Here is a 13,749-nt window from a genome sequence, read left to right as displayed (position 1 = left end):
AGGCACTTGTTTTCAAGAGTACTGTTTATTATGCCATGCTTATAGGCTTTCTGGAATCAAATGTTTGGCAACTGTGGGGAAATATTTATTTATTTAAATATTTATATTTATTTGAAGATCTCAGGGTTCAGTAATAGACTCCATTGACACTTGGTTTGATCCAGTAGATCTGATTTTATGCTTTTATGTTTCTGTGTGTTATTCTCTGAGATCCTCTATGCCAGTCCAGATATTTGGGTATGGGATAAACTAAACAACAGATTGAAGAGTTCAGAACTGTTGTTATCTGATGTCATTTGCTGTACACAAAGGGATTGCTTGCACAGTAAGCTCAATTACTGCTGTCTGTAGAAGAATAAGGGGAAAACGAAAGGGAAATGCTTTGAAAATACAGTCGGCCCTTCTTATACACGGATTTTTTATACACGGATTTAAGCATACATGGTTTGAAAATGTTCCAAAAAAGTATAAATTTACCTTGATGTTCCATTTTTTATTAGGGACACCATTTTGCTATATCATTATACTTAATGGGACTTGAGCATACACGGATTTTGTTATACACGGGGGGATCTTGGAACCAAACCCCAGCGTATAACAAGGATCCACTGTATGAGTAACTGAAATGCTATATGTGATTGGAGTGCTTGGAGTGGTTGGAATAATTTTGAGCATACATATTTTGACTGATAATTTACAATTGTAAACAAATACTTGATTTTGCTTCATGCATTTCCTAAATAATAAAGTTAATGTATAGAGTAGTTTAGAAGGGGGACTTTTCAGGGAACTGGAAGTTAGTATTCCTAAGTTTGTGGTATGGAATAATGCTTTGAAAGATTGACAGTTTCTGGACTGACCTAGAGGATCAATAAGGAACTGGGGAGTTTTGTTCTTCCCTGCCATTTTTTCTTTAAGATTCTCTATGCCAGACTCTGTGTAGAAAACATGAGAGTTGCATTTTAAGTTAATAAAGCTAATTCATAAAGGATGTATAGGCTGTTTTTTGTGGGAATTTAAAGAATTAGCAGGCCCTTTGTATACAGAAAATGACATTACCAAAAAGGATTTGTATACTGTTTCCATCTGCTTGGCAGGAACGGATCTATATGCAAACATTTGGACTGGCATAGAAGTTCATGAAGAAATTAAACAATGAGGTAAGGAAATATTTTCATATCCTGAAAATATATGCCTTGTCTTAGACACTCATCCCTCCACATCTGTGGCTTTGACTTTTGCGGCTTTGATTGTTTACGGATTTTATTAATATGTTCACTCAAGGAATATCTAGGTCCTCCAGCGCAACTCTATGATCAACTTTAACCAAAAATCGTACTGAAAGACCTAGAGATTTCTAGAGAGAACACTGCACTAGGCATTTGTAGCTCCTTCAGCACAATTGTATGGGTCAATGTCATTTGTTCAAGGTCACGCAATGGGTTTCCATGGCTGAGTGGGGATTCAAACCCTGGTCTCCCAGAGTTCTAGGACAACACTCAAATAACTCCATGCTGGCTCTCATGAGCATTCCTACTACCTAGCATATGTCTGAACCTGCATGCAACTCCATTAACATTTAGACTCCTTCAGTGCACCATGGGAAATGGTTACTTTATATACAGAAGTTATTTTGTTTAAAAAAAAACACAGGACCAACAAGAACTTTAAGGGACACATTTGATGTATATGGAAAGAAAGTTTTATAAAAGCAAACTAGAGAGGCATGCCAATGTCCAGATAGCATAAGGCATTCAGGCTTTTAAAAGTTGTGTTATAGAATTCATTTTCTCTGCCTTGGTCCTGAAAATGTTCATCCTGTTCTCTAGAGGTGGGGATCGGGAGTTTCTCTGGCATACAAAGCATTTATCTCAGAGCCAAGGGGGGATACATCAGTGGGTGGCATGCAGCCCAAGGACAACATTTTTGGGGTGAGGTGCCTCTCTTGCACATACCATATGATGCCTCACTGCACAATACATCCATATAGAGGAGTCTTTAAAATTTTAGACTAAATTTACATCCATGTTTTGCCTTCCTTCCTGGAGCAATTTTGTGCAACCTTACCTCAGGTACGTTAACAGTGGTTTAATATGACACTCGTACCAGCGACAGATCAGATTAAATCTAGTCAACTTCCTTCTTAATGAGCCTGTACAGACAGACCAAAATAAAGCTGCTTCGGGTCACTTTGGAGGTATGTTATTTAAATGATGTATGTATGTATGTAAGAGGCCAGAAGCTGCACCAAAGCCATTCTTCAGTTCTAAGAACTGGAGCGCAGCTTTGGCGCAGCTTCTGGCCTCTTAAGATGTGTGTGTCATTTAAACAGCATACCTCCAAAGTGACCCAAAGCAGCTTTATTTTGGCCTGTCTGCAGGGACGTAGCCAAGGAGGGGGGATCTGTGGGGCTGGACCCCCCCTTCCATTAGATACAATGAATGGTGCATGCTGCCGCGCCGCCACACCCAAGCCAATGGTGGCACTTAGTCTGCCCCACCCCCTTTCCCAAAATCCTGGCTATGTCCCTGATGTCTGTATGGGCCCAATGATAGTTTCAAACTTCTTTCAAACTCTGCTTCTTTCAAACTATGCTGCTGAAGAGAGAATATGATTATTTTTGATTGTAGCTACCAAAGTGTATTATTTGTGTACCACGACATATTAGCACTTTGCTTTTCTCCCTCTTTCCACCTGCTTGCTTTGCATCAGAGGTTAGTGATGTCCCTCTCCACTGCAAAGTGTGGCAGATAATTTCAAAAGAAAGAGAACTCCAGAACAGAAGTACAGTTTTCTACATGTGTTCCTTTGAATCCTGAGATATATTTTCAAGAATAATGTAGTGTCTGGTTTGCCTTTTAAAATGCCTGTTATCTTCTTATCTAGTCATTTTTTGTTTATCAGAAAGTGCAAGTAATTTCCTGCTTTGAATAATATATTTTATAATTCTCTTTTAATATTTTGAAAACTTTCAGCGTTTGCTTTCAGTTGGTTTGGATTCAAAAAATACAATCTGTGTGTGGGACTGGAGAAAAGGAAAAATGTTATCTATGGCTCCTGGTCATACAGACAGGGTAGGTATAATTTTAAAAACAGGAGTACAGATGAAACTTTTATTTGTTAGAACCTCTGCATAATAAAACAGTTCTTTATTAAAGGTCTAAAATTTTTGGAGACTTTAAAGCCATGGGAGGGAAAACTGGTTTTGTTTTTGTTTTCTTTTTAAAATAGCAGCCTTTTCAGAAAAATGGAAAAATCAAGTATTTGTACTCTTTATTGAAAGTCACTTTGTTCATTTAGGAACATAAAATGCATTATCCATAACTTAGGTGGGTTCCAGACCGCCATAAAGTACGTGCTCGGCACGTACTAGGGTTAGAAAGGGGCGTCCTTTCTGGACGCCCCTAACCCTAGTACGTGCCAATCACGTACAAAATGGCGGCGCCCATTCTACATGGGTGCTGCCATGTCGCTACGTGGAAATGACGCCGCAAGTGCGCCATTGGCGCCTTGCAGCATCATTTCTACATCGCAAAAAGAACCCGTTTTTTGCGGGTTCTTTTTGCTGCACCAGGGAATCACGTGGTTTGTCCGCTGCGGTTCCCTGATGCAACAAACACCCATGCTGGCAGATCGCCCTTTTGGGCGGTCTGTAAAGCAGCTTAGTTTGACATAAAAATACCATGTTTGACATATTAAAAATAAACTTTATTCAGAATATAATTACAACTTGAACTTTAAAAATGGTTACAAATGGAGCGACAAAATCCTGAACTATAATCAATTTCTTTGCTTTTGCCAGTTTGAGAAGCAGTAAAAACAAGAGAAAATATCAACATACACAGAACAGGGGAAATTATTTTGTCTTCACTGGTTCTCTGTAGTATTCAGCAGACATAACACATTCCCATTTTTTAAAAAATGAGAAAAGCAAGCTGAGGTCCAGAACACACTGCAGAAATCATCCAGTTTGAAACTGCTTTAACTCATCTTAAAAGTCTATTTACACAGTCTTCTTACACAGTTTTTAGAAATTATTTTGGGGCAGTAAAGATGTATACTCTGTTTTAGCAAGTACATTTAAACATTCTGTTCATATTATAGAAGAATATATTCCCTAATCCTTTTTTTAAATTTTTCACAAAAAGGAAGCTGTTCAAACAAACAAACAAACAAACAAAACCAGGACCACCATCAAGAGATTAACCTCTTTTTAGTTCCATTTTGTTGGATCCCTTTGCAGGAGAAAGGTGGCATAGAAATTAAATGAAATAAATATTTTGTCTCTCCTTAACAGCAATATTTAAAAAAACACACAGGGACAAAGCGGATATACAAACCATCACACATACCATCACTAATCCTCTTTCTCCCTGTTGTTATTGTTGTTGTTGTTGTTAATTGCTATCACGTCTACTTCAATGTATGGTGACTCTATGAATGAGAGACCTCCAAGGCAACCTATCATCAACAGCCCTGCTCAGGACTTGCAGGCTCAAGGCTGTGTCTGTCCATCTGGAATGTGCTTTTCCTCTATTCCTACTACCCTCTAGCTTGCCAAGCATAATCGTTTTTTCTAGTGAATCCCATCTTGTTATGATGCGTCCAAAGTATGGTGCAAAAAAATGTCTCATTCCAATTGTGTATATTGGCTTCTAGGGGTAGTTAAGGCTTTATTTGCTCTAGGATCAAATTGTTTGTCTTTTTAGTACTCCACAGTATCTACAGAATTCTTCTCCAGCAATGCACTACAAATGACTTGATTTTTTTCCTGTCAGCTTTCTTCACTGTCCAGCTTTCACAACCATATATAGAAATGGGGAATACTATAGCATGGACCATCCTGACATTTGTGTTACCCCTCTCTTATGTCTCTGGCTCTCAGCCTGGCTTTTTATATTTCCCCGGCTTTTGAAGACATCTGCTATGTACCTCTTACTTGCCCAGTAACAACCGCAGTTCCCATATTGTCTTTTTGAGGTCCAACCTTCAGTTGGATCCTGCCTTTAGTTTCTCAGCTCTCACCTAGAGAGTGTTCCTATACCTAATCCCAATCAACAGATGCCACACTATCAAAACATGTCAACAGATGGCACTGCATAGTTCGAGTGGGAAGGGGACAGGCCCTACACCTTTTAAAAGATCCTATCTCCTTTTTATAAGATGTCCTGTGACCCTGAAATACATTTCAGAGGAGTCAGGAGAGTAATATCTCCACAAATACCTTTAAGGTGAAAGTTCAAGTTAAGTAATGTGTATAATTGCTTTTATGTCAAACTTCAAATTGCTCAGGAAGGCATATTTAATCACTTTGCTTTAGCCTTCCAACAATCTTATAGGTAGGAATATCTAAGAAAGGATGACTGGGTTATATTTAAAAGCTTCAGTGTCAAGCGTTGTATCAACTCTACGGAGCTTATCACACAGGAACAATTGGAAGTGTAAACAGGGTTTATCCCATGAAAATCTTGCATTCGCAATAAAAGTTTTAACATGATGTCATGATCAAAAGTGATTAAAGAGACATTAACCCAGGAATAACCAGGTGATAAACAGCAACAAATCATTCACAGGAAAATCCTGTGAGTGATTTGTTGCTGTTTTTTACCCGGTTATTATCTAGTTATTCCCGGAATAATGACCAATGTGTGTGAAAATCTTAATCGCGCTTTAAAAGTAATTGCACAATTTTCACAGGATAAACCCCATTTAAATTTCCAATTTCCCTCTGTGTGATAAACGCCTACGTTTCAATTGTGTATGATTGAGAATAGAGCTTGTACAATAAGTCTCTCAGCTACTCTGAATATTTTAAATCAATCTAGGAATAATTTAATGAATTGAAATTTTTTCTAGTTAAGTTTTTCTTTTATTTGTATTGATAAGCATGATGTTTTTGTTAATTGAATGGAAATTTCTCATCTTTTTCTGTTCATACATAGTTCTTAGTTTAATTGAAAAGTCCTTTTCAAAAAACAACTATGATCTTTTCCCCTTCAATCTCCCCAGATATTTGATATTTCTTGGGACTTGTACCAACCAAACAAACTTGTCAGCTGTGGTGTAAAACACATTAAGGTAAGACATATGTTTGCATATCTTTTCTGTTTTTTTCCTTTTCAAACAATTAAACAACCTTATACTCTGAAGTAGTATGTAAAAGGATCTTGTAGCGCCCTTGAGACTAATTGAAAGAAAGAATTTGGCAGCATGAGCTTTTGTAGACAAGTCTGCTTCCTCAAATGCCTGAAGTAGATGGTCCAGGAACAGACTGATATAAGCAGCCTGTGTGTAAAAAAGGCAATAGAAATGCAAAACTTGTGGCTACAGAGAGGAAGTGACAAATTCAGTTTTAAGGGTGGTTATTGGGGGATAAGTCAGAAGGAAGGTTATTGCCTAAAGCCAAGGTGAGTAGATAACCATAGGAATGGTGGTGGGAGTATTAGAATGTAGTATGGGAACCAGAAAGGAGACCTGATGAACTGGTCAAGAGAGCTGGGGGGCTAGCAAGTTTTATGTGTGCAGTGTGCCAGGAAACCATTGTCTCTGTGCAACCCACTATTGATGGACTGGCACTTGTGTATATGTTCCAGTGTAAAGATTGGCCTGTTTGCCCATTGAGGAGTGCAGAAGGGTACTGCTAACAAAGTAAGCATATATCACATTGGAAAATGAGCAAGAGAAAGTCCCTCTAATATTGTGGGCGATATCATTAGATCCTGTGATGACATTCCCTGAATAGATGCGTGGGCAGAATTGACATCTGGGTTTGTGGCAAGGACTTGTCTACATCTGTGTTGTGTGCCCTCCTGTAAGTAAGTAACTTTGAGATTTGGAGGCTGTTGTAGGCGAGTAAATACCTGCCACCAAGAGTCCTTGAGAGGACAATATTATTGTCCAGAATAGGTTATAATTCATTGATGATAGATCTGAGTTGTCTCAGTTGGAAGTTGCATGTGACCACTAGTGAAGTTCTGTCATTTTCTGTCCTCAGTCTGTTCTGTAATAGATTAGTCCTGGCCATACGTATTGCTTTGTTCATCTGTTTTCTTACTTCATGTGGTTGGTACTGTAGTTTGAGGAATACTTGTTATAATTGCATGAATTTGTGGCTCCGAGCAGATGTGATTGTATCAGAGGGTTTGGCTGTAGCTTATGGATCTCATAGTGTGTTCAGGGTGGAAACTGGAGGCATATAAGTATGTGCAGTGGTCAGTGGGTTTCCAATATCATAGCAGTGCATCAAATGCCAAGTTGCCATTTTAATGCCATTATGTGTGCTGAAGCTTCCTAATAAATATACATGCATTTTACATACTCATGCCTCCATCTCCTGGATTTACAAAGGAAAAGCTATGCATTACATACAGTGCGTGGGAATGCTGGGGGGGGGGCAATTCATCCAAGATAATCAGATTCCCCAGCCAACAGTGCTTTGCTGTGTACCTAAAACTAGTTATTGTTTGGTCTAGATGTACCTCTTTCAGTAAGCCATTCTAAATCATAGAGTGTAATGTTTTCATACAAAATTCTTTTCTAATCTATTTCCTTCTTAGAATAAACTGGAAACATGCAGTTTGAAACAACAATAAGATAGTGTACATGGTGCCTGGAGAAAACGTTCCTGAAAATTGAGCACTAAAGACTGTAATTGAGGTCAGGAAGGATCACTGACCACCTTTGGACTGTAGTCAACAACAAATGCACCCCCACTTAGCCTAGTTACATTTGATCATTAACTAATGGAGGCAGTCAAGATACAAAAAGCTACTGAATGGTTAATGCTACAGATCTTGAATTAATAAGGATACATTCCTGTTAAACTCTCATGTAGCTTGAGCTAACCTGCTTTTAATTGCAAAAGCAAGCAGTGGTTCAGTGACTGATATTCTCCATATGGAAGAAAAAAACCTTTTTGTCTTCAAGGTAATACTGCAGTTAAGACATGCTGCATTGAAGGATTTCTTACTGCTAGCTGAGGTAACCTATTAGTCATATCTCATGCTCATTGTTGGGAAAAGGCTAGATAGCTGGGGCAGTATAATATAGAAGCCCTTGTTATGCTATTTATATCCAGATAGGCAGAATTAGCGACAGGAGAGTCAATGTCCACAAATTACCTTCAGCCATTGAAGTCTTCTGTTTGAAGGTGTGAATTTCTGTTGAGAAGTTTGGCCTGAGTATCGTCTTCTATCAATTAAAAACCTAACGAAAATAATGCTTTCTCGCTTTTTTGTTGTTGCTGCTGTTATTAGCTTCTTGCTAATTATCAACATTTTCCAGAGTTTTCTGTGGGTTTTTCTGGCTGTGGCTGCATTCTGGAATAATTTATACCTGATGTTTCATCTGCATCTGTGGCTGGCATCTTCAGAGGGTGATGGCATGAAAGTATGTGGAGTGTCTGTGTTTGGATAAATTATTCCAGAACATAGTCACACAGCCCAAAAAACCCACAGAAAACTGGCCATGAAAGGTTTTGACATCACATTTTCCAGATTTTAATATTATCAGGTTATTGTTATTTAAGAGAAGCTTAATATTTACAACTTTTAAAGAAGAAAATTAAACTTCTCAAAATGTCTTCTTTATTATCCTGATTTCCTAAGGAGCTCTGCCCTAGCACAGCTGAATACTTTCTTCCCCCTATGTTTTCATAAAGCTGCCAAGCATTTATAGTTTAATCTCTTAGTAAATTGTTTCTGTTAATAGGGTGCTAGAGAGAGCTCTATCTATGGTAGATTTTGTTGTTGTTGTGTTTAGTCAAGTTGTTTCCAACTTATGGCAACCCTAAGGCAAATTTATCATAGGGTTTTCTGGGCCTGAAAATTGTGACTTGCCCAAGGCCATCTAGTTGGTTTCCATGGAACTGAACCCTGATCTTGAGAGTCCTAGTCCTGTGATAAAACCATTACATCACACTGGCTCAGACTTTGTTGTAGTGTTGTACTGTTTTTAAATTTGAAAAATAGGCAAGATAGAGTTTTTCCCCCTAGCCTTACTCAGCCTTCTTCTTGTTTTTTCTTTCTGACTTTAATAATTATGTTTGCACATGGTAAAATGGATGATAACCCATTTCACCTATATGCTGAACTTCCGGAAAATATCTCTTTCAGTATATTGCACAGTAGTGTCTATTTTAGCAAATTTGTTTTATGAGACTGCTTAATGCTTAGTTTAATGGCTTCCATTAGACTAATTGCTGCTTACCATCTCATTTGTATTAAAATATAGAAAGCACCACCCCACCCCCGTGGCTCACCATATTCAACTTAAGAAAAGTTATGCATTAAACATAGTACTGTTAAGACTAATTGAATTATTTTAGCATGAGCTTTGTGAATGTCAGTCCCATCCTTCAGATGCAATTGATGTTGAAGACTAAATGAAAAAGACTAAAATGGCTATATCCCTTTTAAAATTAAAACTTTTAATTAAATTGATATTTTATTAAATTTATTGTGTTAATAAATTTTAAACAGTGGTATCTGTTCTAAATTATATAAAAATGTTAAAGTATACCACTTACTCATGACTCTCTTTTTTTGGATATCATATTAAGTCAGACTGGCTTGTCCCTGCTTTGTACCATCCTTCACTACAACAGATGAATTATGAGTCAGAATTAGAAGTCAGTTTTAAACAAGAATTTAAAATGGACTTTCGAATCTTGGCACTTTCAGCTATAATCCTGGGTTCAGAAGTAGTCCAAAGCTGCTACTTCTTGGTAGCAGTGTTCAAAGACATAGCCATGAGACTAAATGAGAGAAACAAGTCTGTAGTATAAACATTGTCTGGGCCTACCTGCATCTGATGAAGGAGATTCAGGGTGCATCTACACTATGGAAATAATGCAGTTTAAAACCACTTTGTTATGGCTCCATTCTCCAGAATCCTGGGATTTGTAATTTGTGAAGTACCAATATAATAATAATAATAATAATAATAATAATAATATTTTTTTATTTATATACCACTTTTCCAACAGATCAAAGTGGTTTACAAAAATGCATAAACAATTACATAAACAATTACATTAACAAATACACAACTAAAAATTCATCCCCTTACCTTAACTAAATACAGTTAAATTAATCAAAATACGATTAAATTAATAACATTAAAGTCTATTAAGATATACCCTCAACCCAATATCAAATATACAAATACAATCACAGCAGCAAAAACTCATTACAATACAATAAAATATAAAACAGAAAACAATTAAGACAATACTATCAAATACTATCAGACAATAATATCACATTCTAACAACCACCTTGTACTGCTATATCCTCCAGCTGTTGTAATATTAGTTCGTGTTGACTTGGAGGCTTCACCATCGAGCCGGCTTTGAGGGTGCCGCTCCCACCGGTCCCTGCCTCCACGCACCTGCGCATGGTGTTTCTGGCGCTGGGGCTGGAGTGCTCTTGTGTCCTGGCTGGCTAAAGAAGGCTAAAGACCTTGTAAAACTACAAATTCCAAGATTCCATAGGATGGAGCTACTTAAAGTGGTGTCATTATTGCTACATGGTAGAAATTTCAACAGTGTAGATGCACCCAGGGCTTAGGCATAGGAGTAACAAGCAAGAAGTTTTTACAGGAGTAGGAGTAGGAATAAGGAGTAACAAAATACATTTGTTGCTCCTTATTCCTGTTATTATATTGGACATACAAACACCAAAATAATTTTATTATACTGCAGTGGGGAAGGGACTGGAAGGCAAAGAGAGACACTTACTTACTTACTTACTTACACACACACACACACACACACACACAAGCTTTGCAAAGCAACCAGGGCTTTTCCCCAGGTCTGGGGAGTAGGAGTAAGGAGTAAAGGAGTAAGAGGTTTTTACAGGAGTAGGACTAGAAGTCACATTAAGAAAAATATCTTACTCCAAAGTAGGACAAGAAGTAACCCCAAAATCACCACAACTCCCCAGCCCTGGATGTACTCCATTCTACAAACACTGGATTGGGGCCATGATGTGCGGTTGCCATGGCCCTGATCCAACACACAATGAGGGGCGTGACGCCGCCCCCTTAGGACCATCTGTTTTCGGCCCACAACTCCAGTGAATTCTTTTGAAGGGAATGTATAACTTTGTTCAGAACTATATGAGTATTTTTCTATCACAGTTTGATGAGTGTTCTGGTTTTTTTATATATACAGTCCTCCCTTCCCTTACGCGGGAGATCCACTCCGGGGAGACACCCCCCCACGTAAGGGAAAAAACGCGGATGCTCAAGCCCCATTCAAATGAATGGGGCTTGCTGCGGTGCACGCCACGGAGCACATGTCATTGTTTCTTTCCGGTGCACACCTCTCTTCCTTCCGGCACGGCTTCCAGTGTATGCTGGAAGCTGCGTAAAATGTGCCCGCGTATAACGCGGGTGCACTGTATTGCATTTATATTTGTTTTCAGTTCCTGACAAAGGCCTAGTGTGACCAAAACGTATTGGGCTTTTTAAACACTAATAAACAGTTGATCATCTTTTAGCATATGGAGCTTGTCTTCTCTTTGTTTGCAAACAAGTCTGGAGCCTTTGACAGCTGGGAAGAACTGGAGTAGCAATGTAACTTTTGGAGCAGAACCTTGCTTGGCTTCACTGGAAAGAGGATAGGAATGTAGGGTAGCCTAAGGGTGAAAGCTTGAATGGAAGTGTTTTGAAAAAAAGATTCCTCTGCTGTGCAGGCAAGAAATGATAGAACTGGGACAGTGCAGGGAGTGGGACCTATAGAGACACACCCAACCCTGCAGGTGTTGTAAATATTGTAAATGGGAATAGAGACAGGACTTAAGAATGATCTGAACCTTAATTTAGTTGAATTTTTACCATTGTTATTAATTTGGTGAAATAAATTCCACTTGAGTTGTGTTGTGTGAAGGGAGGACAGATGTGAGGCTTCTCTAGATACAGGTACCATATATGTGAAGATTGCCTTTCTAACGATTGACCTCAATAAACCAGTTTAAAGCCATAGGATATAGAATCATAGGGCCTGAACAGACAGGCCAAAATAAAGCTGCTTCGGGTCAGTTTAGAGGTATGCTGTTTAAATGCTGCATGAGTCCTAAGAGGCCGGAAACTGTGCCAAAGCCACGCTCCAATCCTAAGGACTAGAGTTCAGCTTTGACACAGCTTCTGGCCTCTTAAAATACATGTGCCATTTAAACAGCACATCTCCAAAGTGACTCGAAGCAGCTTTATTTTGGCCTGTCTATTTGGGCCCATAGAATTGAAAGACACCACCAGGGTAATCTGGTCCAACACCCTGCCATACAGGAACACATGAGGACAGTTGCTTCATTGCTGGATGCCAAGGCAGGGACAGCAGAATTACCAAGTGGTGTGAGAGAGGGCACTAGCCCTCTCTCAAGGACACATTGGAGTGTTACTACTGACTCATGGATATTATCAGTAATAGCAGTTTTATGCCTTCCATTTTGATTTTTCCCCTGTATTATCCAGTAAATGCAGCATGATATCATTATGCTTCTATTTTCCTTACTCCCAGAAGCAGCTATTGATAAAGTGAACTGTAGAAAGGGAATGTCATAGTACGCACTTTCACAGAGTTATGGAGCTGCTATTTTTTCGAGAGTCACATATGTTTTAATATCTAATTCCTCTATAAAGCTTTGGTTTTCAAATAAATAAATTATTAAAATACTAATAAAACAACTTTATTTTGCAGTTCTGGAATTTATGTGGCAACTCATTGACACCAAAGCGTGGGGTTTTTGGTAAGACTGGTGATCTCCAAACTATATTGTGCCTCGCTTGTGCAAGAGATGAAGTAACATATTCTGGTGCACTTAATGGAGATATATACGTATGGAAAGGAATCAACCTTATAAGGACCATACAGGGAGCACATGCTGTAAGTATTCTTTTGATATGAATGAACTGACAGGATAAATTGGCATTATAAACATTTTGTGGGATAAGTACAGATTTTTAAATTGGTGTTATTTCAATTAATGATAACAGCACATTAGTAGATGCTGATTCTAAACTTGCAGTTTCACAGTAGGCTAATACGACTAACTGTCAGCACACGCTTCATCTAACCTTCGGTCTAGGGTACTCCGGTATTAAAGTCCCTCCACTGGCTGCCTATTAGTTTCTGGGCCCAGTACAAGGTGTTGGTTATCACCTTTAAAGCCCTAAATGGCTTGGGTCCAAACTATCTCAGGGACCGCCTCCTCCCATGTAATCCTCCCCGCACACTCCGATCCTCTGGGAGGAATTTGCTGCAGCCTCAAAGATCTAGGCTTTCGGCTACCTCCCAGAGGGCTTTTTCTGTTGTCTCCCCCAGATTATGGAATGACTTGCCAGACAAGATCCGTCAATTGACATCTTTAGACAGCTTTAAAAAGGCTGTCAAGACAGATCTCTTCCGGCAGACCTTTCTGGAATAGATAACCCCGGCCTCAGGAACCCTCTTCTTATAAGAGTCCCCAAGGTCCTCCCTGGAAATGCTACCGTAGTTTACTGTTTTATTTGTTTTGTTTTGTTTTGTTCTGCTTTGTTTTTGTCTTGTAATAATGTGTATGTGTAAATGTTGTTTAATTTGTTGGTTTTAATTATAATTGATTTAATAATTTTTAAGGGGGGGAGTTTTGATGTACAATGTATTGTATTTTATTGCTTTTAGCCGTCCCGATTGACCTCAAGGAGCGGGATATAAATTATTATTATTATTATTATTATTATTATTATTATTATTATTATTATTATTAT

General features: G+C 38.5%; 1 protein-coding gene across 19 annotated transcripts in view; it reads left to right on the top strand.

The window, feature by feature from the left end:
- EML5 (EMAP like 5) overlaps positions 1–13,749 on the top strand; it is a 126,878-nt gene that overhangs the window by 23,633 nt on the left and 89,496 nt on the right. For 18 of the 19 annotated variants that reach the window (XR_006104970.1, XR_006104969.1, XR_006104968.1 and 15 more), the window contains exons 3-5: positions 2,976–3,074; positions 6,010–6,078; positions 12,701–12,886. Coding sequence is in view for 16 of the 19 variants with exons in the window: in XM_042478596.1 (XP_042334530.1) it covers positions 2,976–3,074; positions 6,010–6,078; positions 12,701–12,886 (354 nt within the window). In the remaining 3 variants the exon portion in view is untranslated. Of the gene's footprint in view, positions 1–1,097; positions 1,161–2,975; positions 3,075–6,009; positions 6,079–12,700; positions 12,887–13,749 lie in introns of all 19 variants that reach the window. The other variant, XM_042478605.1, reaches the window with a different exon arrangement.

Source organism: Sceloporus undulatus, chromosome 1 (genome assembly GCF_019175285.1).
Source record: "Sceloporus undulatus isolate JIND9_A2432 ecotype Alabama chromosome 1, SceUnd_v1.1, whole genome shotgun sequence".
In the NCBI taxonomy this organism is placed as follows: domain Eukaryota; kingdom Metazoa; phylum Chordata; class Lepidosauria; order Squamata; family Phrynosomatidae; genus Sceloporus; species Sceloporus undulatus.
The sequence above is the reverse complement of the archived record's forward strand: the minus strand, read 5'-3'. Positions and strand labels throughout refer to the sequence as shown.